Genomic DNA, 25,275 nt, shown 5'->3' with positions numbered 1-25,275 from the left:
TATTAAGACCTTTAAAAGTTGTTTAAATAGTCCGGGTGCAGTGGCTCAAGCCTGTAATCCCAGCACTTTGGGAGGCTGAGGCGGGTGGATCACGAGGTCAAGAGATCGAGAGCATCCTAGTCAACATGGTGAAACCCCGTCTCTACTAAAAATACAGAACATTAGCTGGGCATGGTGGCACGTGCCTGTAATCCCAGCTACTCAGGAGGCTGAGGCAGGAGAATTGCCTGAACCCAGGAGGCGGAGGTTGCGGCGAGCCGAGATTGCGCCATTGCACTCCAGCCTGGGTAACAAGAGCGAAACTCCGTCTCAAAAAAAGAAAAAATAATTAAAAGATGTTTAAATAATAACAAGACATGTTTAGGCTAACATTCTTTTATTCAGCTTCTTGAAATCTTAGACTCTTTTGTCTTTGGAACAAAGTGAATTTTTGTAGTTTTGATAAATCCAAGATAGTAGCTTTTTTTTCTTTCTTTATTTCCTGTCCTAGGCCTCCATAGGGATAGAGCCTGTGGAAGCAGAGAGTGGAGAGAGTTAAAAGTAACAAACTGGGTCGTGCCTGGTGGCTCACGCCTGTAATACCAGCACTTTGGGATGCCAAGGCGAGTGGATCACCTGAGGTCAGGAGTTTGAGACCAGCCTGACCAACATAGTGAAATCTCATCTCTACTAAATACAAAAAATTAGCTGGGCTTGGTGGTGCGCGCCTGTAGTCCCAGCTATTGGGAGGCCTGAGGCAGAAGAATCACTTGAACCCAGGTGGTGGAGGTTTCAGTGAGCTGAGATCACACCATTGCATTCCAGCCTGAACAACAAGAGTGAAATTATCTCCCAAAAAAAAAAAAAAAAAAAAAAAGTAACAAACTGCTTTGCGATTATTGAATAAAAGTTAACATGAAAGGTTATCAGCTATTATCCCTTTTGGAAACTAAAGTGTTCAGACACAGCTTAGTTTATAAACTTTGTTTGGTTTTTTTTTTTTTTTTTGGATGTTTGTGTTCTTATTGTTGATATTTTTCTTTGCACAGGGGAATTCTAAAAAGAACAAGAGTCGGTAGTTTTCAAATAGCTGGTTGGCGACTGTTCTTTGCAGAGCTGCTCCTGCTGCACAAAGCCACAAGGCTGCGACCACGTCCATGCTGGCTGCCTTCAGGAAGCTGAAGTATTGTTGGACCTAATACACTAGTCAGTGTTGGAAAGGGCCTTGAAATATTTAAAACATATTTGTAACCAGTGAGACAAATACAGAAGTTGATGTCAGCAGTAAATGGAAAACAATACATATATCATGGATATTGTAGGTTTCCTTATGCTGTTTTTACTGTGCACTTTTTAAAATTAGGTTTTAATTTCAGTATGTAAGAACAACAAATATTTTGTATACTTTCAAACAATTATATGGCAATCGATTTGGTATCTATGGAATAGATATATGTTTCTGGAAAAAAATGCATAAATTGTCAAACTGTCATTACTACTTACTGTAGTTGAAAGCATTCTCCAGATTCTTTTTAAAAGATTTGTTCATATTTCTCTCTCTCTCTCTTTCTCTCTTTCTCCCCCTCTGCCCTTTCTCTCTGGTAGGGAGGGAGCCTTGCAAACTTCAGATCCTGTGGGTTTAGTATCATTGTCTTCAGCTCTTTGATACCCTGTGTTAGAATAATAGCTAAAGGAAGTTCATGTCAATAAATTCATACTTATATCACACTTTCAGTCTTTATGAAAATTTGATACAGGAAACTGAACCCTATTAAAGTCAGCCTTTACAAAACATATCATGCCAGTCGACTTAGCTGTAATCCTCTGATTCCTTAAATTGAAATAATTGTACAGTTAATCCTTTAGTAAAGCTCTTGAGTTTTGCCTTGAAAGCTCCTTTAAACCACACTTTAAGCAAAGAGCCTGAGCCCTTTAAGGCTCTCCTTGGCTTATAGCATAAACATTGTGTTGTATTAGTGTACATCTCAGGAGTGGCTCTGCCAGCATTCTCCACCCCTACTCCCAAGGCCCTAAATACATTACTCCTTTCTGAACTGCTTACAAAGTCCCATTTCACCCCTGTGTCCAGGTCTCCAGATTAGCTGAGGGTTTCTGAAACTCCTTCTTCCTTACCACCCCACCCGTGGCTCCATCTCCCTTGAGGCTACTCTAGGCAGTTGCCAGTCACCCTCTAAAATGTTTTATTCTGGAGTTTACCTGAGAGGCCATCACTGGCTTCCCTCTGTGCTCAGCACAAAAGCCAACTCCTTGGCCTCTGCCCTAAGTCCTCAGCTGCCTGCCACACACAGAGACTCTGGTTGTTAGGCCCAGTCGTCACCACAGTGAAAGCGTTGGATCCTGAGTTGGGGGGTCTCTGGGTTGGTTCAGTCCCATTCTTCGCAGCCCTTCATGTCCCTAGCCCCTCTTCCATTTCTCTTTTCCCTGCCCTGTCCGTTTTCAGTTTTCTATTAATTCAGCCAGCTGTTTTCATTGCAGCTGTGATTAGGCCCCCAAACACCACCAGGGAAACGTCAAAGAGCCATGCTGGGCCTGGCGCGGTGGCTCAAGCCTGTAATCCCAGCACCTCAGGAGGCTGAGGCAGGGGAATCACTTGAGGCCAGGAGTTCAAAACCAGCCTGGTCAACATGGTGAAACGCCATCTCTGCTAAGACTACAAAAAATTAGCCAGGCGTGGTGGCATGTGTCTTTAATCCCAGCTACTTGAGAGGCTGAGGCAGAAGAATCACTTGAATCCAGGATACGGAGTTTGCAGTGAGCTGAGATCCCACCAATGTACTCCAGCCTGGATGACAGAGTAAGACTCTGTCCTTTTTTTTTTTTTTTTTTTTGAGACGGAGTTTCGCTCTTGTTACCCAGGCTGGAGTGCAATGGCGCGATCTCGGCTTACCGCAACCTCCACCTCCTGGGTTCAGGCAATTCTCCTGCCTCAGCCTCCTGAGTAGCTGGGATTACAGGCACGCGCCATCATGCCCAGCTAGATTTTTGTATCTTTAGTAGAGACGGGGTTTCACCATGTTGACCAGGATGGTCTTGATCTCTTGACCTCGTGATCCACCCGCCTCGGCCTCCCAAAGTGCTGGGATTACAGGCGTGAGCCACCGCGCCCGGTAAGACTCTGTCTTTAAAAAAAAAAAAAAGCCCCTGATTAGCTTCATCATGAACTTACGGTTTCGAGCTCCTGCCAGCCTTTCATTGTTCCAAGACAGTCTGGGTATTTTTAGTCCATTTTTATTCTAAATTTCAATAATGGCTACACCACTTCTCTCCTTAGAGTCTGCCCCCTTCAGTCAGGATCTGTATCATCAAAAATCACAGCCTGTCAGAGTACTTCTCAACTGTCTCTCTGCTTTATATATTTACCTATGCTTCCCGTTCCCCCCTGCTTCAGAGGCAGAGGTGTCTTTGCTACCCTAAAGCTATAGTGTTTGATGCTGTTAATGCCATACCTTTTCTAGTGCTTGTTTTTCACTTTCAGCTCTTCAATTTCTCATTCTACCGATTCCTCTCCCTCAGCTTCCAAACAAATTGAACTTACCCCATTCTTTTTTTTATTAATTTAATTTTTTTGAGACAGGGTGACACTCTGTCACCCAGGCTGGAGTGCAGTGGCGTGATCACAGCTCACTGCAGCCTCAACCTCCTGGGCTCAAGTGATCTTCCTGCCTCAGCCTCCCAAGTAGCTAGGACTATAGGCATGTGCCACCACCGATACAGCTTGCTGACAGATTTGTCTAAGATGGCTACTCTTATCCCCTGTGCTTCTATTACTCTTCCCAGCTTTTTTTTTTTTTTAAAAGACAGGGTTTCACCATGTTGGTCAGGCTGGTCTTGAACTCCCGAACTCAGGTGATCCGCCCACCTTGGCCTCCCAAAGTGCTTGGATTACAGGCGTGAGCCACCACACCGGCCTTCTTCCCAGCTTTATTTTACTCCTTAATACTTATAATGTAACATATGATATATTTTACTTATTTTTCTTATTTATTACCTGTTTCTCCCTCTAGATGCAGCTTCAACAAGGCAGGTGTTTTTGTCTTGCTGTGTTCCCTGTACTTAGAACACTGGCTGGCATCAGTGAATATTTGTTGAATGAAAGTTGATTGGACAGGATGTGGGGTGTGAAAGAAATAAAGAAGTCAGAGATGAAGCCAAAGGCTTTGGTCTGGACAAACTTTACTGAGCAGGAGGATTGAGAGAGGAGCAAGTAGCTTCCATCTGCTTGTAATGGAAGCTGGAGTCCTAGAAGTACCTCTGATTCCTCCTCACCTCACACATCTCATTGGTCATCTTACTGAATCGTCCAGCCTTTACAGGAAGGAAGTTTCCAGATACTTTTCAGATATGGTTCCCAGCAACCGTATCTCATACATACTATCACTATCCCCAATTTACAGAAAACCAAGGCTTAGAGGGACTAAGCAACTTTTCCACAGTCACACGGTACCTGTTGGAGCCAGGATCAAACCCAGTCTAGTCTGACTCAGCTTGGATTATTCACTACTGTGCTATGAGCCTTTGAAATTGGGGGTTTTCCAGCACTTTGGGAGGCAGAGGGGGACTGATCACGAGGTTAGGAGTTCGAGAGCAGCCTGACCAATACGGTGAAACGCTGTCTCTACTACAAATACAAAAATTAGCTGGGCATGGTCGTGTGTGCCTCTAATCCCAGCTACTTAGGAGGCTGAGGCAGGAGAATCTCTGGAACCTGGGAGGCAGAGGTTGCAGTACCAAGTTGTGCCACTACACTCCAGCCTGGGTGACAGAGCAAAACTCTGTCTCAAATAAAAAAAAGAAAAGAAATTGGGGATTTTCACCTCCTTCAGGTACTATATATTTGGAACATAAAATACTAAATTTTGGTCAGGTGTAGGGGCCCATTCCTGTAATCTCAGCACTTTAGGAGACTGTCAGGAGGATTGCTTGAGCCCAGAGGTTTGAGACCAGCCTGGGTAACATAGTAAGACCTCATCTCTACAAAACATTTTAAAAAATTATCTAGGGGTGTTTGTGCATAGCTTTGGTCTGAGCTACATAGGGGGCTGAGGCAGGAGGATCTCTTGAGCCCAGGAAGTCAAGGCTGCAGTAAGCCATGTTCACACCAGTGCACTCTGAGTGACAGAGCAAGACTCTATCTCAAATAAAAAAGGCGGTGGGGGCGGGGGGCAGGTGCGGTGGCTCACGCCAATAATCCTAGCACTTTGGGAGGCCGAGGCAGGTGGATCACCTGAGGTCAGGAGTTCAAGACCAGCATGGCCAACGTGGTGAAACCCCCATCTCTACTAAAAATACAAAAATTAGTTGGATGCAGTGGCATGCACCTGTAATCCCAGCTACTCGGGAGGCTGAGGCAGGAGAATCGCTTGCACCCAGGTGGCGGAGGTTGTGGAGAGCTGAGATCATGCCTCTGCACGCCAGCCTGAGTGACAGAGCAAGACTCCATCTAAAAAAAGAAAATATAGATATTAAATTTCTCAGCAACTCCAGCAGTATTTCATTCAACATCCCCCTTCTACATCTTCACTAAGTACCCCTGAGACTCCTTTCAGTCAGTTTTTTTTTTTTGAAACGGAGTTTTAGTCTTGTAGCCCAGGCATGTGCCATCATGTCTGGCTAATTTTGTATTTTTAGTAGAGATGAGATTTCACCATGTTGGTCAGGCTGCTTTGAACCTCAGGTGCCTGCCTTGGCCTCCCAAAGTGCTGGGATTACAGGCATGAGCCACTGCACCTGGCCCAGTCAGCTTTTAGTGAACTTTGACAATTTTTTCTTCCCCTGATTCCTCATTTTTACTTACATATTTCTTGTAACAACAGCCTTGCTGAACACCAGACTCTGAATTTTATATGTTTATACCATGATGCCGACTCTTCGTTCTGGTCCTCTATCTGTGCCAAATGTTCTTATTGTTGCTGTTTTATTATAGGAATTTTCTAACACGCACAAAAATAGACTTGTACAAGCCCTATGTCCCCATCACTCCTTACGAACATTTTGCCAATCTTGTTTTATCTTTTTTCCACACTTCTTTTTGTATGGAGTATTTTAAAGCCATTCTTGGACACTGGGTCATTTAGTCTATAAATACTTCAGTTTTACGGGTGTTTGTAAAGATGGGAGCCTGTCGGCCGGGCACAGTGGCTCACACCTATAATCCCAGCACTTTGAGAGGCTGAGATGGGCAGATCACCTGAAGTCAGGAGTTCATGACCAGGCTGACCAACATGGTGAAACCCTGTCTCTATTAAAAAAAAAAAAAAAAAAAAAAAAAAAGGCCAGGCATGGTGGCTCACACCTATAATCCAAGCACTTTGGAGGCCAAGGCGGGCGGATCACCTGAGGTCGGGAGTTCAAGACCAGCCCGACCAACATGTTGAAACCCTGTCTTTAAAAAAAAAAAAAAAAAAAAAAATGGGAGCCTATTTTATCCACATCACCATTCATTTGGCAAGTGTGTGCCGAGTGCCTGTTGTGTGCTCAGTGCTGAGCAGACTGTGGTGTGCACACCAGACATGCTGGCTGCCCTTGAGAAGGGCTTACAGCCTGTTTTTAGTGAGACAAGGGAGTGAGCACACAAATCATAATCACAAATTCATTTGTTGTCCACCTGTCCTGGGATTATCTCAGAGCAATAAGGAAGAGATAATACATGAAGACTTTTTGGCTGGGTATGCTGTAATCTCAGCACTTTGGGAGGCGAAGGCAGGCAGATCACCTGAGGTCAGGAGTTCAAGACCAGCCTGACCAATATGGTGAAACCCCATCTCTACTAAAAATACAAAAATTTGCCAGGCGTGGTGGCAGGCACCTGTAGTTCCAGCTACTCGGGAGGCTGAGACAGGAGAATTGCTTGAACCCAGGAGGCAGAGGTTGCAGTGAGCTGAGATTGTGCCAGTGCACTCCAGCCTGGGTGACAGAGCAAGACTTTGTCTCAAAAAAACAAACAAAAAAACACATGGAGATTAAAACAAAAAACAAAACAATAAAAAAAAAATACATGGAGGTTTTTTTTCAAGTAGTATCTGTATGTGTATGTGTGTGTGTGTGTGTGTGTGCGTCTGTATATATATATTTTTTTGAGACAGGGACTCACTGTCACGCCGGCTGGAGTGCAGTGGTGTCATCTCTGGTGGCACCTCTGCCTCCTGAGTTCAATTGATTCTCGTGCCTCAGTCTCCTAAGTAGCGGGGATTACAGGCGCCTGCCACCATGCCTGGCTGTTTTTTGTATTTTTAGTAGAGACAGAGTTTCACCATGTTGGTCAGGCTGGTCTCGAACTCCTGACCTCAGGTGATACACTTGCCTCAGCTTCACAAAGTGCTTGGATTACAGGTGTGAGCTACCGAGCATGGCCAATATCTGTATTTGTAATCAAAGTTTTGAACTTAGTTTGAGTTGGGCTGTTCTTAAACAGTTATTACTAAGACAAAATAAGGGAAAACAAACAAAACAGACCCCCTGATCCTCCCCCCATTTCATGCACCCCACAGAAAAACCACTTCCATTCACTATTTTTGTTACCTATATTTCCAAAATGGCATGCTACCTTTGCTCTTCTTCTTAGGCATTATTAATTGAATTTACAGTTGGAAGATAAGTATTTGTCTGTTTTTTGTTTTTTGTTTTTTGTTTTTTTTTTTTTGAGACGGAGTTTCGCTCTTGTTACCCAGGCTGGAGTGCAATGGCACGATCTCGGCTCACCGCAACCTCCGCCTCCTGGGTTCAGGCAATTCTCCTGCCTCAGCCTCCTGAGTAGCTGGGATTACAGGCACGCACTACCATGCCCAGCTAATTTTTTGTATTTTTAGTAGAGACGGGGTTTCACCGTGTTGACCAGGATGGTCTCGATCTCTTGACCTTGTGATCCACCCGCCTCGGCCTCCCAAAGTGCTGGGATTACAGGCTTGAGCCACCGCGCCTGGCCATATTTGTCTGTTTTATCTGCCTCCCCTTTGCATCTCTCACATACATATACATACACTCACTGTTTAAACTAGTTATACTGACATTTGGGTCTAGGTGTGTGGCTCACGCCTGTACTCCTAGCTACTTAAGAGGCTGAGGCAGGATGACTGCCTGAGCCCAGGAGTTCAAGGCTGCAGTGAGCCGTGATTGTGCTGCTGCCCTCCAGCCTGTGCAACAGAGTGAGACCCAGTCTCTAAAAAGACATGGAAACCAAAGGCCAAGTCCAGTAGCTCACACCTGTAATTCCAGCACTTTGGGAGGCCGAGGTGGGCCGATCACTTGAAGTCAGGAGTTTGAGACCAGCCAGGACAACATAGTGAAACCCCTACTCTACTAAAAATACAAAATGTAGCTGGGCGTGGTGGCGTGTACTTATAATCCCAGCTGCTTGGGACATTGAGGCAGGATAATCACCTGAACCTGGGAAGCCGAGGTTGCAGTTAGCCTAGATTGTGCCACTGTACTCCAGCCTGGGCAACAGAGTGAGATTCCGTCTCAAAACAAAAAAGCCAAAAACTGGCCGGGCGCGGTGGCTCAAGCCTGTAATCCCAGCACTTTGGGAGGCCGAGGCGGGTGGATCACGAGGTCAAGAGATCGAGACCATCCTGGTCAACATGGTGAAACCCCGTCTCTACTAAAAATACAAAAAATTAGCTGGGCATGGTGGCGCGTGCCTGTAATCCCAGCTACTCAGGAGGCTGAGGCAGGAGAATTGCCTGAACCCAGGAGGCGGAGGCTGCGGTGAGCCGAGATCGTGCCATTGCACTCCAGCCTGGGTAACAAGAGAGAAACTCCGTCTCAAAAAAAAAAAAAAAAAAAAAAAAAAAACATATTAAAATTTTTGAAAATTTAGAAAATGAGGAAATGAATCAAGAGCAGAGATTTACCTATTAACGTTTATGTTTGTTCCTGCTTTTTACTTCATGCATATATAAATGTGTTTTTAATCAAAGTTGGGCTTATAAGAAATTCCAAGTGAGAAAAAAGTTGGATTGTGTTATAAAAAATTTCAAATAAGGCCTGGCATGGTGGTTTACGCCTGTATTCCCAGCACTTTGGGAGGCTGAAGCGGGCAGATCACTTGAGGTCAGGGGTTCAAGACCAGCCTGGCTACATGGTGAAACCCTGTTTCTACTAAAAATACAAAAATTAGCTGGGCGTGGTGGTGCTCACCTGTAACCCCAGCTACTCGGGAGGCTGAGGCAGGAGAATTGCTTGAACCTGGGAGGCGGAGGTTGCAGTGAGCCAAGATCACCTGAGCAACAGAGGAAGACTTCATCTAAAAAAAAAAAAAAGAAATTTCAAATGAGAAAAAAAAAGTTATTTGATAGGAAGAGAGGGAGTAAATAACCTGGTTGCATAACTCTGGAGGGCACCATTCACGTTGTGTTCAATAGAAAACCCAGCAATCCTAGGTTGAAGAGGTAAGTCTCCAGGCACAGCTTAAGATACTGATAAATAGCATTCGTTTTGTCATACCTTTTGTCACCAACTGCCCCCAAATTTAGTTGTTACATGCAATACTACTCACTTTGCAAAGCTGATACAACTACTGGATTCTCCGTTGCTTTTGGTAAGAAACTAACTCTATCAGTTCAACTAACACAGATTTTCTGCTTTTGTTTTTGTTTTTGTTTTTGTTTTGTGGTGGGGAGACAGAGTCTTGTGCTGTCACCCAGGCTGGAGTGAAGTGGTATGATCTCAGCTCACTGCAACCTCCACCTCCTGGGTTTAAGGATTCTCATGCTTCAGTCTCCTAAGTAGATGGGATTACAGGTGGGTGCCACCATGCCTGACTGATTTTTTGTATTTTAGTAGAGATGGAGTTTCACCCTGTTGCCTGGACTGATCTCAAACTCCTCAGGCAATCCACCCAATCCACCCCCCTTGGCCTTCCAAAGTGTAGGATTATAGGCATGAGCCACCATGCCCACATTAACTAACACAGATACTTTTTTTTTTTTTTTTGAGATGGAGCCTTGCTTTGTCACCAGACTGGAGTGCAGTGGCACGATTTTGGCTCACTGCAACCTCTGCCTCCGGGGTTCAAGTGATTCTACTGCCTCAGCCTCCCGAGTAGCAGGGACTACAGATGTGTACCACCATGCCCAGCTACTTTTTTTTTTTTTTTTTCTTTTAGGGTTTCACCATGTTGGCCAGGCTGATCTCTAACCCTTGACCTTGTGATCTGCCCACCTTGGCCACCCAAAGTGCTAGGATTACAGGTGTGAGCCACCATGCCCAGCCCACAGATACTTTTTAACAACATGACCACTTTTTAAGTTCATTACCCTTTGAAACAAGACGAAACACAACTTACTACAGGATTTCTAAACAAAAATTTTCAAAAGAATTACAAAGAAGACCCAGTTAGCTAAGAAAACCACCAAAAGAGTTGGAACAAAAGACTCTCACCAAATGGCTATGAATTTAAGCCTTTATAATTCATAAAGAATATGAATTCAGATGGAAAAACATGCAGTTTATAGTTTTATGTAGCATTAACCCTGGAAGTTGCTCTCAGATCTTAAAAGGCTTCAAATTCTTCCGTTACTTTTACATATGAATATAGCAATGTAAGTTGGTTGATGATGGCTAAGAAAACATCTGGCAGAGCCATATTAACAAGGGAGTAGTTTGTTTTATGACAGAAGAGGAAGCTTCTGTTCTCGGCTAAGAGCCATGTCCTCAGATACCATGGCAATAAATGGAAAGCTTGTTGGTAAGTGGTTGCCTCTTTGTCTTAAATTTTTAAGCAGTTTAGTAGTTAGCTCCAAATTAGGAAATTAACTGGCAGTCAAAGCATTAGAGCAGGAAAACCCATTATAGCTCTTCCAAATCTCTGGGAAAAAAAAAAAAAAAAAGAGAGCATTAGGATAATTCTTTATAAGAAGAGGAATACAGTAGGTTGTGGTGGCTGACGCCTGTAACTCCAGCACTCCAGGAGGCTGAGGTAGGCGGATCACTTAAGGCTAGGAGTTTGAGACCAGCCTGGGCAACACTGCAAAACCTCACGTCTACTAAAAATAAAATAAAATAAAATAAACTCTAGCAGGCTATGGTGGCATGTGACTGTGGTCCCAGCTACTCAGGAGGCAGAGGTGGGAAAATCACCTGAGACCAGGGAGATCAAGGCTGCAGTGAGCCGAGATTGTGCCATTGCACTTCAACCTGGGTGACAGAGTGAGACCCTGTCTCTCTCTCTCTCTCTCTCTCTCACACACACACACACACACACACACAAAAGATTAGAATAATCGACTGGTAGATGGGGAGGCATGCTGGAATCTGTTGGCTTGTTTGCAGTTACAGGGGCCTGTATCTCCCCATTTAGAACCTTTGTGCTTGTTTTACCAGTGGCTTTACTATCTGTCAGCTCAATCCCACTGCTTCCCAAAACACCAGATAGTTGTGGAAGAGCTAAGCAGTGACATCTTATAGGCCCAAGAATAGAAATAGCACAGATCTATAACTCGATCAAGACAGTTGCAGGTTAAAAGAAAAAAAAAAAAGAAGAAAGAAATAGCACAGACCAGTTAACAAAGAGCAAAATGTCATTCACTTACATCTTGCTGAGATGGTGGAGAATATTCTCCCTTTCTTTGGCTTTCTTGTATTTTTAGGACATCCCTCGTATCGTGGTCAACTGTCAACATATCTCATGTAGTTATTCTCATGCATGCCATTTCCTGAACAGCAATAGATGCTGTGAGGCAGGAACTGTGTCTCATACTTAACTCCCCAACAGTGCCTAGGAGAATGTCTTGTACACAGTAGGTTTTCAATAAATGCTAACTGGATACATTTTAGAAATCAGGCCAAGGCCAGCTGTAGCAATGGTCAGTGTAGCTCAACTACACTCAAGAGTATCCCATCTTCAGGACAAAGGACAATCATCAGCCATTCTGAACTGATTATCCTACTTCTAAGTATTACTGATTTCAACTGGCATTTCCAGGGAAGATGTAAGCTTTTTATTTATCGCTGGAATTTTCCATCCAAAGAGTATTTGGGTTTATTTATAGAAAAGAAATCGTTTAAAAACTGTGTGCTTGTTTATCAAATATCAGCAAAATGCGTCATGCTCTCAAGATGGTAATTTTTAAATTTTTTCTATTTCATTTTAACTATTGTTGAAGCCATCTACTGGGTAATTTAATGGTTTTCAAAAGAGCCGTATTTGTTTTGTTCGTTTTTTTTTTTTTTTTTTTGAGATGGAGTCTTGCTCTGTTGCCCAGGCTGGGGTGCAGTCTTGCTGTCTAGGCTCACTGCAACCTCCACCTTCTGGGTTCAAGCGATTCTACTGCCTCAGCCTCCCAAGTAGCTGGTATTACAGGCATCTGCCAACACACCCTGCTAATTTTTGTATTTTTAGTAGAGATGGGGCTTCACCATATTGGCCAGGCTGGTCTTGAATTCCTGATCTCAGGTGATCCACCTGCCTCAGCCTCCCAGAGTGCTGGGATTACAGGCATGAGCCACTGTGTCCGGCCAAAAAGCTGTGTTTTGAATGAGTGTTAAAATGTAAATAGAGATTTGCTGTTGCCAAATTTTTAGAGAGGAATGTTCCTACTAAGCATCAGGACTCAGCATTTCCCTCCCCTTGGATGTATATTAAATGATCCTGACAGCTTCAGCTGACATGAGTTTTCAGGACTTCGAAGCCAATCTGTTAGGTCATATCTACAGATATTTTGGAGACCTCTTGTTAAACAGTGGGGAAGTTCTAAATGTTTCCATGAAAAAGCTGCCAGGAAGAGAAATCTGCTAATAAAAATGAGAATGACATAGTTCAAGGGTCTACTTATTGTAAAACAGGGAAAGAACAGTAACTGGAGTAAAATGAGGTCACAGCTGTGATGAACGGCTGCGGTGGCTTAGCTATTGAGGCCAGGCTAAGCTGTTTACCACCAGATTTTGATATGAAGGGACACTACCAGAAAGGATCCTGTGGACATACGTGGTGAAGCTGCAAGAAATAAATCTTCATTCATGAAACTGGCAACTTTTGGGGCAATGTTGAATCACACAGAAGGGGAGGGCCTGTCCTTTGCAAAAGATAAAATGGTTTTCAACCAACTATATTTGGTCTTTAGAAAATTATGAGCCTATTTGCTTTGCAGAAGTGTCACAGTTTCCAAAAAAGATTTCTTTCACCAGGTGACTACCCACTAATAAAGGCCATACTGCTTCTTTCAAAGATGACAGAATTTAAAAGGTGCATACAGAACTCTATGTAAATGCAATGTTGATTACTGTTTGTCACATGTCACTGCTTCCTGCATGAGTCCTGTCTCCAGTTAGCTGTGGCACTTTCTGAGACGGGCTGGTCTCTTTGGAAGGCCCACTCGTGAAAAGTGGGCTGGACATAGGACCCAAAATGTTCAATTTGGGGGTTCAATTTGAGGACCCCAAAATGCCTGGGATCAAAGCATGAGGACGACAATGAGTTGCCACTTCTCTTTTTCCTTCCCTTCCTTCTGGTCCTGCTTCCTGCGTCCTCCTTGCTCCACTTCTCTCAGCATCTTACCGGGAGCCGGACTTAGGGGCCCAGTACCTATCGGGTCCCATGGAACAATCTCTGACAAGTCAACCAGCCAGTCAGTTGACTGGAGGAAGGCAGCTGGATGAAATGAGAGGCTGAGAAGAAACCAGTGTCTTTTAGGATATATTAAGCATAAGCACAATTAGCAGTTTATCTGAGAATAAAAGTATCCTAAATAGTTCCTGGCTGCGTGATTTCAGGCCCTCAAGGAGTGCCCTCTTGGAATGTCAGTTTTCTTCCTCAAAGCCCTGAGCACAGGTTCTTAGCACTGGCTGGGGGTCCAATAGGGTACTGAATATATTTCCAGTTCACCTGGGAACTCCAAGGTCAAAAACAAGGCTACACCCGAAAGAACATTTAAAAGAGAATTACTGTTATGCAAATGCAAGGAAGTGTTTACACATTTTCACCAACTCTGGGTGCACCACATATGAGTTAGCCAGGCTTCTCAAGGAAATTTATGATTAAAGAAAAAAGAATTCTCTCATTTCCTTTCCATCTGCCAGCATAGTAGTACTTCAAGTTGAGATGCCCACCAGGGCCTCCTAACCCCTCTCCTTGAATGCAGTCTCTCTCTTCCCAGGTAGTCCATCCTGCATTCCTTTAAACCAGTATTTCCTTTGCGCCATTTTGATTCCTCAAGGATTCACTGGCTGCCCACTGTATGCCTTCGCTTAAAAACTTTCAGGGATTTCTTATATTCTGCTTCGTGCCCAGTTCCACCTTCCCATCTAAATATTGCCCACTTCCTCTAAGCCTTCCAGTCTGGCCAGTCGCCAAAGCACCACGCCCCGAGGCCTAAAATGCCCTCTTCTATTCTCTCTGAGCCTGTTCCAACCCAGCTCAGCCTCTCATCCTGGGCTTGGTGTCCCTCCAGTTTACCCTGGAGGGGTTGGGAGGGAGGCAACTTCCTTCATTCCGACTGGCTCCCAGTGAGGCCTCCCTGATTGAGGAAGAGGTTGAGATGCCAAGTGACTTGCCTAGAGTCATTTGCCAGCCGGTGATGGATTAGGGACTACAAGCCACCCTGCAACCTCTCCTGGGAGAACAACTCCCCTTCTCCCTCTCTCTGCACTCTGCAGGCAGCACAGAGGAGGCATCTGGACGCGTTTACCTCCTCTCCGCCCCCATAGCTTGGCCCTCACTGACCTATCGTGTGTCCTTCCTCCTGCTGAGACTGATTCGCCCAGGAAGGTGGGGCTTCATCTCTACCTTTCAAAAGTAATTCTTTAGTTCTTCTAATCACAAGGTGGGGGATGGGGTGGGGCGGGAGTACAAAACAAACTCCATGAAGCCACTGAAAGCACGACCACAAAGGCCCTCCATCACCCCCACCCAGAGGTGAGGACAAGGTCTTGGGGTGCTGAGTGGCTTCGGACCTCCCAAGGGTTCAAGCTATCTGCTTCAAGGGGGCATCGAAGCGTAACTCATATACCTACACCCCGTCCCCGCACTTTTGCAGGAGGGAGGGCTCTCCCTTCCTCTGGGAGGCTGGAGACTTTGGGACAGAAGATGCGCTGGAGGGAAGACAATGGAGAGTTGGACACCAGAAAAACTCTGGGGGATTCGGGGTGGGAACGAAGGCGTGAAGAGAGAAGGGAGGCTCAGCAGGGGAGAAGGGGCGGGCGCTGGAGTGGGAGGAGTCACTGCGCCACTGCCGCCCCTCCCCGCCTTCCACTCGGCGGCCCGGGGCCCTTCTTCCCCTTCTCTCCTCCTCCCCCTCCTCCTCCTCCTCCTTCTCTTCTCCCTCCTCCCCCTTCTCCCGGTGTGGATGGCGGCGGCCAGATTCGGAGCCCCAACCGCGCTGCCGGTGAGTGACCAGCCCCGGAGGACAGAGACTGGGAAGCCTGGGAACCCCTTCTCCAGGGTGGGGACTCCCGCCGTCTCTGGGAAAGTTTGCGGGCGCCCCGGGACGCGGGCATCTCCGGGGCCGCTCGGCGCCTCCCCATCTCCCGGCGCCCGCGCTGGCCGCCCCCAGAGGCGCCCTGGGGCCCACAGAGGGGTGGCCCCCAGGCAGGGACTCCTCGCCTCCCCTCTGTTCTGAGGCTGCTGCTGGGACCGGGGTCCGACTATAAAGAGAAAACTCAAACTGCAAAGAAAAGAATATCGTCTCAGTTCTGCGGGCGGGGGTCGGGGCTCGTTCTCACCCGCGCGCGGCCCCTCGAGCTCTCGGACCCGGCCACCAGGTCTGCGCCCTTCACGCCTCCCTCGGGGCCTCTGTGTCTCTCTCCCGCCTCCAGACTCCCACTTCTTTCTGGCTGCTGTTATTTGGGCTGCTGCCCCCTCCCTGCTCCCTGGGACCTCAGCTCGGACCTCAGCTGGTGCCTGCAGCCCGGGAGTCCCCTCCTGTCCTGGAAGGCAAGGAGTCAGGCCAGGGGGCCACAGCTGCGGGGGCCACCACACTGGCCCACATATTTCCTGAAGGTATGACATTCACTGGGTATTGGGGTTGGACCCCCTAGGACCCACAAACTGAGCCTTGTGGGTATGGGAAAAATTAACATATTTTCCTCCTTAGGATGTACTGCTTCTGTTGGTTTGGCATCTTTTTATTTTTAACCCCCTGTGCTTTCTTCTAATAATAATGATACTTCATGTAATTAGAATTTCTAATATCTAAAGACAGAAAAAGGAAGAAAGTAGTAAACGGAAGAGATAGAATGCTTGCTAAAAATACTCATTTTTGACTTCAGTCCACACTCGACTGTTTTTCTGGGAGATAAAATTTCAGTGGAGCTTGTTTTCAGACTAATCCCAAACATGATTACAGCCTCCTCCAGGCTAGAAGTTTGAATTTGCCTGACATGCACCACACTGTGTTGGTATTCCCAGCCTGGCATTCCCATCTGCATAGCTCTAGTCTCCCTCCCAACCCCCCCACTCCCATCCTTCTCATAAAAGGGAGCTGTGAAAACAAGGCAATGGGAGAGGCTCAAATGAGCTGGACCACATAATAAAAACAGCCTTACTTATTTTAATCCTGAAGCTATGGCCTCCCCTAGACTCTGATTGGGTGGAAGAAATGTTTAGTTCATTTGTGTGGTTTTTATGTCAGTAGTTATTATGGTTGAATCAGTGTTTCCATGGCAGGCTTGCTTCTCTTGGCACCATGGGGAGCCTATTAATTCTCAGATGGGTCTGGACAGATAAGTCTGGAGAGATTTTTTTCAGGGCTTGACCTGGGCTGATATTGCAAACCTCTGCACACTCAGAACCAGAGCAGCCGGGAGCAGTCTAAGCTGGGGTTTTCTTCCACATGACCTGGGAAGAAAAAGCTCTACCAAGGAATGAGCAGGGTTGCTGGGGGATGTTGGATGTTTACATTTTTAGGAAGAACACACTTCTCAAAAACTTTGGCCAATAAATGTGGTTGTAACAAATGTAGTGGATCAGATTCTGAACAACCCATTAAAAAACAGGTCCAAGTATTATTATTTGGAAATAAAGATTTTATTTGAATTCCACTGGAAATAAAAGAGTTTGTGTTAAAAACGATGTAATTCACTTCTCTCCACTGATTCAGATCGGCAGTTCCCCATTGGTATGAATCAGTTAGGTTTTACTGTGGTCTCAAAACATCATTGAGGCAGGGCACGGGGGCTCATGCCTGTAATGCCAGCACTTTGGGAGGCTGAGGCGGTTGGATGACTTGAGGTCAGGACTTGGAGGCCAGCCTGGCCAACATGATGAACCCTGTCTCTATTAAAAATACAAAAGCTAGCCGATGAGGTGGCAGGTGCCTGTAATCCAGCTACTCAGGAGCCTGAGACAAGAATCATCTGGACCTGGGAGGCAGAGATTGCAGTGAGCCGGGAGATCTTACCACTGCACTCCAGCCTGGGCAACAGAGCGAGACTCTGTCTCCAAAAAAAAAAAAAATCATTGATAGGAAAGTGTTGTGACTTCCATTCAAAAAGTAAGTCCAAAAAAAAAAAAGCAAGTAAAGGAAAAAGTGAAGTTCTGAACTTGTTTGGCCCTGTTGCTTAGAAAAACAATGTACTGTGTTCAGATAAAAATCTTCAGTTTCTTCCTCTTCCTGAGAATTTTTAATAGTGCATTTAATATCCTGGAAGTCAACCTTATACTGTTTGGAGAAAAGTTGCCTTTCTGCCTTGTCCAGCTTTTGTACCACCTCATGAACTATTGTTAGACTGGATGGTTTGCCATGGGCACAAGAGTCTGCCCAGCAGTCCGAGGAAAGGCTGGGGATGTAATGAAGGCCACAGGGGCCTGGACTTAAGGAGCAGTTGATCTGGATGGTTAGATAAAGGCTGCATCTCCAGACAGCCATAAAAAGCAGCTGGTGATCATCTGGACAGGTCAGATGAGTTGGAAATATCAATACATGAAGTGTGGGACTCTGAGATCAGGTCACTACACTCCAGCCTGGGCGACAGTGACAGCCTGTCTCATAAAATAAATTTTAAAAAAACCTAAAAAACACATTTGTGAGGATTTGTGATTACTCAGTGAGCTGTGTGACCTTTGGCAAGTCGCCAGTTTCTCTCAGTCTCATCTGTGCAGTATAAATAATGATAGTATATATTACAGAGATATTGTAAAGAGATAGTACATGAAAATGTTAGAATAGGCATGGTGCGGTGGCTCATGCCTATAATCCCAGCACTTCGGGAGGCCGAGGTGGGTAGGTCACCTGAGTTCAGGAGTTTGAGACAAGCCTGACCAACATGGCAAAACCCCATCTCTACTAAAAATACAAAAATTAGCTGGGCGTGTGGTGGGTGCCTGTAATCTCAGCTACTCGGGAGGCTGAGGCAGGAGAATCGCTTGAACCTGGGAGGCAGAGGTTTCGGTGAGCCGATCGTGCCACTGCATTCCAGCCTGGGTGACAGAGTGAGATGCCATCTCACAGAAAAAAAAAAAGAAAAAGGAAAAGAAAATGTTAGAATAGTGCCTACCATATAAGGAAGAAGAACACAAAAATTGTTCACTATTATGATTACTTTTGTATTTTTTCAGAATTTCTGGGCCACCTTGGATTTGACCAGTTTATAAAAATGTTAGTTTGTCTAGTTGCACACATACAGAAACTCCTGTTGAGATTCTCTTTGAAATTGCATTCAGTTAATACTGACATCTTTACAATGCTGGCTCTTCCCATCTTTTCCTTTAATTCAATGGTTACTGGTGATTTCCCCTATAAATGTCTTCTACAACTTTTGCTGTATTTATTTCCTGTAGGTTTTGTTGATATTTTAAACAATATCTTTTGTCCTAGAATATTCTCTAGTTTACTTGCTGGCCCATAGAAACAAACATTCCTGATTTTTGAATTTGTTTTTTTACCCAGCATCCCAGCTGACTTCTCTTATTAGTTCTAATAGTCTGCATATAGATAATTGAATTTTCTATGTAGACAATTGTAAAACAACAGTAATTTATCTTTTCCATTTCCTTGACTCCTACATCTTTTTCTTTCCTTGTTGCATTGGGGTAGGTGGATGCTCCAGTACGGAGTTCAATAGAACTGTGATGGCGGGCACCCTTGTCTTACTATCTTTAACTGAAAAAAAAAGAAAACGAAAATTGTTCTCATATTGTTTGGTATCAAGATTACATTGGCCCTATTAAGTTGAGCGGCTTTTCCTCTTTCATATATGTTTTTCTTTCTTTCTTTCTTTCTTTCTTTCTTTTTTTTTTTTTTTTGAGACGGAGTTTCGCTCTTGTTACCCAGGCTGGAGTGCAGTGGCACGATCTCGGCTCACCGCAACCTCCGCCTCCTGGGTTCAGGCAATTCTCCTGTCTCAGCCTCCTGAGTAGCTGGGATTACAGGCACGCGCCACCATGCCCAGCTAATTTTTTTGTATTTTTAGTAGAGACGGGGTTTCACCATGTTGACCAGGTTGGTCTCGATCTCTCGACCTTGTGATTCACCCACCTCGGCCTCCCAAAGTGCTGGGATTACAGGCTTGAGCCACCGCACCCGGCTCTTTCTTTTTTTTGAGATGGCGTCTCACAGTGTTACCCAGGCTGGAGTGCAATGTCATGCTTTCAGCTCACTCCAACCTCTGCCTCCCAGGTTCAAGCAATCCTCCTGCTTCAGCCTCCCAAGTAGCTGGGATTACCGGTGTGCACCACCATGCCTGGCTAATTTTTTGTATTTTTTCTTTTTTTTTTTTTTGAGACAGAGTCTCGCTCTGTTGCCAGGCGCAAGGCTGGAGTGCAGAGGCGCGATCTCGGCTCACTGCAACCGCCGCCTCCCGGGTTCAAGCAATTCTCCTGCCTCAGCCTCCCGAGTAGCTGGGACTACAGGTGTGCACCACCATGCCCAGCCAATTTTTGTATTTTTTTAAGTAGAGACCGGGTTTCACCATGTTGGTCAGGCTGATCTTGAACCCCTGACCTCGTGATCTGCCCGACTCAGCCTCCCAAAGTGCTGGGATTATAGGCGTGAGCCACCGCGCCCAGCTATATATGTTTTTCTTAAACAATTTTTAACAGATCTTTATCTGTTTATTTACTACTTTTTTTTTTTTTTTTTTTTTTTTTTTTTTTTTTTTTTTTGAGAGGGAGTCTCACTCTGTTGCCTAGGCTGGAGTGCAGTGGTGCAATCTCAGCTCACTGCAACCTCCACCTCCCAGGTTCAAACAATTCTCCTGCGTCAGCCTCCCAAGTAGCTGGGACCACAGGCTCCCACCACATGCCCTTCTAATATTTTATATTTTTGGTAGAGATGGGGTTTCACCGTGCTGGCCAGGCTGGTCTTGCACTCCTGATCTCGTGATCCACCCACCTCGGCCTCCCAAAGTGCTGGGATTACAGGTGTGAGCCAGCGCCCGGCCCAGATTATTATTATTATTTTTTAAGAGATGGGGTCTCGCTATGTTGCACAGGCTGGAGTGCAGTGGCTGTTCACAGGCGCGATTCCACTACAGATCAGCATGGGAGTTTTGATCTGCTCTGTTTCTGACCTGGGCCGATTCACCCGTCCTTAGGCAACCTGGTGGTCCCCCATTCCCGGGAGGTCACTATACTGATGCTGAACTTAGTGTGGACACCTGTTCAGTATAGCCACTACAGCCCAGAACTCCGGGGCTCAAGCGATCCTCCCACCTCAGCCTCCCAAGTAGCTGGGACTACAGGCACGGACCACCGCGCCTGGCGATATTTTTTTAATCATAGTTTTGTTCAATGTTTTGAAGCATCTGAATGGGAGGATATGGTATTATGATATATGCTGGTTTTTATTCATGGTTCCTGGCTCATAACCACTCCTGCATAGCCCTTGTTACAGTTTTTTTGGGTTATAACACTGGGTGTGTTTGGCCTCAGAAGCAGTCCTCTGACCTTCTCCTGCCCTCCTTTCACTTACCCCAAGGCAGGCCTGTAATGAGGGTGTTCCACCCAATTCCCTGGAGGAAGGAATGCTGAGCCAGGAGGCTCATGGAGCTTCTGGATAGCTGAACACAGAAAGGTTCCTGGAGGTGGTACACCCAGGCAGAGCACGGAAGGGCCGTGCCCCTTCCCTCATACGGCCCTACTCATCTTCTCATCTGTATCTTTTGCAATATTTTTTATAGTAAAACAGTAAACCTAAGTAATTTTCCCTGAGTTCTGTGAGCCGCTCCAGCAAATTAACTGAACCCAAAGAGCAGGGTCTTGAGCCTCGACTTGAGGCGGGTCAGTCAGAAGTTCCCAAGGCTTAGACTTGTGACTGGTGTTATACCTGAGCTCAAGGAATGCGCCACCGAGAGGTGACTAATGCCTCAAATTCTCTCGGCCCCAAAGAAAGAGTCGGGTTTTTTTTTTTATACCCGTTTGAAAACGGAGAGGGGATCCTAGCTGAAGCAAGTTTTTCTTACAGAAGAAGAGTAAGCAAAAAGTTAAAATATAAACTAGTACATGAGAAATAAAACAGTACCAGGTGCAAGGGCTAAAGCTGTCCTAAAAAGACATACAACTTACAGGTATGGGGGCTCTGGGTACTCGACAGCACCTGCATTCCCAGGCCCTGCTGGTGCCGCTTAACTCAACTTCTTATCAGCAAATGCACTCCTGGATGTGCCCGGTGTTACCTGCCCCAGCTACATACTACAGTTACATACTTAATGAGGGGAATAACTAAAATGAAGAAGCTATGATGGAGTCTGTCTGGCTCAAGAAGCTAACAAGAAGCCTGAACAGCTCTCAGCTAACAAAGAGTCAGTTTAAGCTAACAAAAAGCAGCTTATCACACTGGCATGTGGGGAGGGGCAGTCTTGGGAACTAACCCCTCAGCAATGGGATCTGACACTGTCTCAGGGTAGATAGTTCCTCAGAGGACACCTAGCTCCTGTCTGTTGCTTTGTGTATTTGGAAAAAGCTCCCACACTTTTGGTCACAAGAAGTCTTCTTTTGTGTTGGTGATTATTGTGGTGTGAGAGTGGAGGAAAAACATGGCTACAGAGTTTTTCTTACACAAAGGGGTATTTCCAACCTAATCCATCATACTGAAGGAGGTTCTTAACTCCTAATTTAAAAGTTTATTTGGGGCTGGGCATGGTGGCTCATGCCTGTAATCCTGGAATTTTGGGAGGCAGAGGCGGGCAGATCACTTGAGGTTAGGAGTTCAAGACCAGCCTGGCCAACATGGTGAAACCCTTCTCTACTAAAAATACAAATTTAGCTGAGTGTGGCGGGACGCACCTGTAGTCCCAACTCCTCAGGAGGCTGAGGCAGAAGAGTTGCTTGAACCTAGTGGGGGTGGAGATTGCAGTAAGCCTAGATCTTGCCACTGCACCCCAGCCTGGGCAACAGAGTGAGACTCCATCTGAAAAAAAAAAAAAAAAAAAAAAAAAAGCTTATTTTGTTATATATAAAATGTAATAGAATACAGCGAAGTAGGCTGGATGCGGTGGCTCACGCTGTAATCTCAGCACTTTGGGAGGCTAAGGTGGGTAGATCACTTGAGGTCAGGAGTTCAAGACCAGCCTGACCAACATGGTGAAATCCCTTCTCTACTAAAGACAAACCAAAAAAAAAAAAAAGATACAAAATTAGCTGGGTATGGTGGTGCATGCCTGTAGTCCCAGCTACTTGGGTGGCTGAGAGGCAGGAGAATCGCTTGAACCCAGGTTATGGAGGTTGTAGTGAGCCAAGATCAGGCCACTGCACTCCAGCCTGGGTGAAAAGAGTCAAACTCAGTCTTAAAAAGAAGAAACCCAAAACAGGATACAGCAAAGTAAATACATGTACATTGGCTCCTGTGTGGAAGTCTCCTGCTACTGAGAGAATGTACCCAAGAAGAGGTGTGAATAAATAGTACTGTGTGCCACTGCTACCATCTGGGACCCTGCACCCTTACTGGGGTGTCTCACCCTCATCTGGCCAATGTTCTCAGGTCAGAAAAGATCTGAATTTCCCAACCATACAACCATATGTTGTCCTTTAGATTCTCTGTAGTAGATCAAAACCTCATGCTTAACTAGCATCTTAACTCACATCTATGTTGAAAAGAAAAAACTTGTGGAAAAGTTCCTGTTGTCCTTGGAGATGAAGATGACGTTCTATTTCTGCTGGGCATGGCTGTGTACGTGTGTCTCTTAAGAGTGCAGAGAGTTTTACATTGAGCAATCGATTCTTTACTTGTGGCTGATTCCATCTCTGGGAATGTTGATCAATATCAATGGAGCCTATTTATAATGCTGAAAGAAATCTACACAAAGATATTTTCCCCATAGTCCTTGGCCTTCTCTGGCCCTTTTAACAGCTTTATCAGTGTCCCTCTTTGGAGTCAAGCAGATCTGGGTTTGAATCCAAGCTTTGCCACTGATTAGATGTGTGGCCTTGGGCAAGTTACTTAACACCTCTGAGGCTAAATTGTCTTCCTTATAAAACAGTAATAACAAGATCTACCTCAAAAGCTTGTTCTGAAGATTGAGATAATTGGAAATAATATAAGCATTATTAGAAGCATTATAAGCTTACAAATGTTAGTTTCCTCCCATCATCTCCACTACCCTACTCTGATTCTTTCAGAGTAGAATTGTGCTTCAGGAGGTCTAATCAGGGTAGGTATGGTGGCTCATGCCTGTAATTCTACCACTTTGGGAGGCCGAGGTGGGTGGATCACTTGAGGCCAGGAGTTTGAGACCAGCCTGGCCAACATGGTGAAACCCCATCTCTACAAAAATACAAAAATTAGCCAGACATGATGGTGCACACTTGTAATTCTAACTGCTCAGGAGCCTGAGGCACACAGATTGCTTGAGCCTGGGAGATGTAGGTTGCAGTGAGCCGATACCACATCACTGCACTCCAGCCTGGGTAACAGAGTGAGACTCTGTCTCAAAAAAAAGAAGGTCTAATCAGAGACACTTTTGGGGAATTGCCATGGTTACACCTGATATCTTGATTTTTGGTTTTTTTTTTTTTGAGACGGAGTCTCGTGCTGTCACTCAGGCTGGAGTGCAGTGGCACGATCTCGGCTCACTGCAACCTCTGCTTCCTGGGTTCAAGCAATTCTCCTGCCTCAGCCTCCTGAGTAACTGGGATTACAGGCATCTGCCACCACGCACAGCTAATTTTTGTATTTTTAGTAGAGATGGGGTTTCGCCATGTTGGCCAGGCTGGTCTCAAACTCCTGACGTCAGGTGAATCACTTACCTGAGCCTCCCAAAGTGCTGGGATTATAGGTGTGAGCCACTGCACCTGGCCATATTTGGATTTTTTTTGGTAATCAATTTAGATTTATTTTGGGTGAATTTCCTGAAACTTTTTGGACAGCTGGTTTATTTTGCTTCTGTACCAGCTGTTAGTAGGCCTCCCAGCCTATTGCTGGATCTTTCTATAGAGTAGCTATGTTGTTACTTAAGAAGCATGTCCCTCTTAACCAGAAATATCTCTTTGCTGGCCGGGCGTGGTGGCTCATGCCTGTAATCCAAGCACTTTGGAGGCCAAGACGGGTAGATCACCTGAGGTCGGGAGTTCAAGACTAGCCTGACCAACATGGTGAAACCGTGTCTTTGTAAAAAAAAAAAGAAAAGAAATATCTCTCTGCCTTATTTGTTGGTGCTCCTGCCTTTTAGGAGATAAAAACTCTTTATTTCATTCATTCTTAATGATAACTTTTTTTTTTTAGATGGAGCCTTGCTCCATGGCCCAGGCTGGAGTACAGTGGCAGGATCTTGGCTCACTGCAACCTCTGCCTCCTGGGTTCAAGCAATTTTCATGCCTCAGCCTCCCCAGTAGCTGGGACTACAGGCATGCACCACCACGCCCACCTAATTTTTGTATTTTTAGTAGAGATGGAGTTTCTCTATGTTGGTCAGGTCTGTCTTGAACTCCTGGCCTCAGGGGATCCACCCGCCTTGGCCTCCCAAAGCTCTGGGATTATAGTCTTGAACTACCGTGCCTGTAACAAAGATAACATTTTAAATGCAAAGACCCCAGAGAGACTATGTGAGGTGTAAATATCAGATAGATCCACTTCTGGGACTAGGTTTTCCCAGGAGGGACTATGAAGTCCCTGAGTGATTGAGGAGTAGGTGCGGTTAGGGAATTAACAAAGAGGTGGCCAGAGGAGACAGAAGAACTGAAGGTATTTTTTTTGAGAATTTTACAAGACCTAAAATCTGCCTGTTTTATAACAGTCATTTATCTGGGCCCTGTGGAATCTGTATTTGGCTCAGAACATGTTGCTTTTTACAAGTGTCTCAGAAATAATAATGATGATAGCTATTTTTTTTCTTCTTTGGAGTGTGTGTGTCTAGACCTCTGATCATGATTTTTTAAGTAGAAGAAAAGAATGTCATGAAAGTAAAACATAA

The 25,275-nt window shown here is 45.3% G+C and overlaps 2 protein-coding genes across 7 annotated transcripts in view; both read left to right on the top strand.

Moving 5' to 3' along the window:
• PPP1R21 (protein phosphatase 1 regulatory subunit 21) overlaps positions 1-4,153 on the top strand; it is an 82,918-nt gene extending 78,765 nt beyond the window's left edge. For all 3 annotated transcript variants that reach the window (XM_074400281.1, XM_039462629.2, XM_074400283.1), the window contains one exon: positions 1,029-4,153. In XM_074400281.1, coding sequence (XP_074256382.1) covers positions 1,029-1,058 — 30 coding nt within the window. In that variant the 3' untranslated portion in view covers positions 1,059-4,153. The remainder of the gene's footprint in view (positions 1-1,028) is intronic.
• An 11,038-nt stretch (positions 4,154-15,191) lies between these two features.
• STON1 (stonin 1) overlaps positions 15,192-25,275 on the top strand; it is a 65,779-nt gene continuing 55,695 nt past the window's right edge. For 3 of the 4 annotated variants that reach the window (XM_010333610.3, XM_074400278.1, XM_074400274.1), the window contains exons 1-2: positions 15,192-15,317; positions 15,748-15,931. The gene's annotated coding sequence lies outside the window, so the exon portion shown is untranslated. The remainder of the gene's footprint in view (positions 15,318-15,747; positions 15,932-25,275) is intronic. The other variant, XM_074400279.1, reaches the window with a different exon arrangement.

Source organism: Saimiri boliviensis, chromosome 1, assembly GCF_048565385.1.
Source record: "Saimiri boliviensis isolate mSaiBol1 chromosome 1, mSaiBol1.pri, whole genome shotgun sequence".
Lineage (NCBI taxonomy): Eukaryota > Metazoa > Chordata > Mammalia > Primates > Cebidae > Saimiri > Saimiri boliviensis.
Note: the sequence above shows the minus strand (reverse complement) of the source record. Positions and strands in the feature narration are given on the sequence as shown.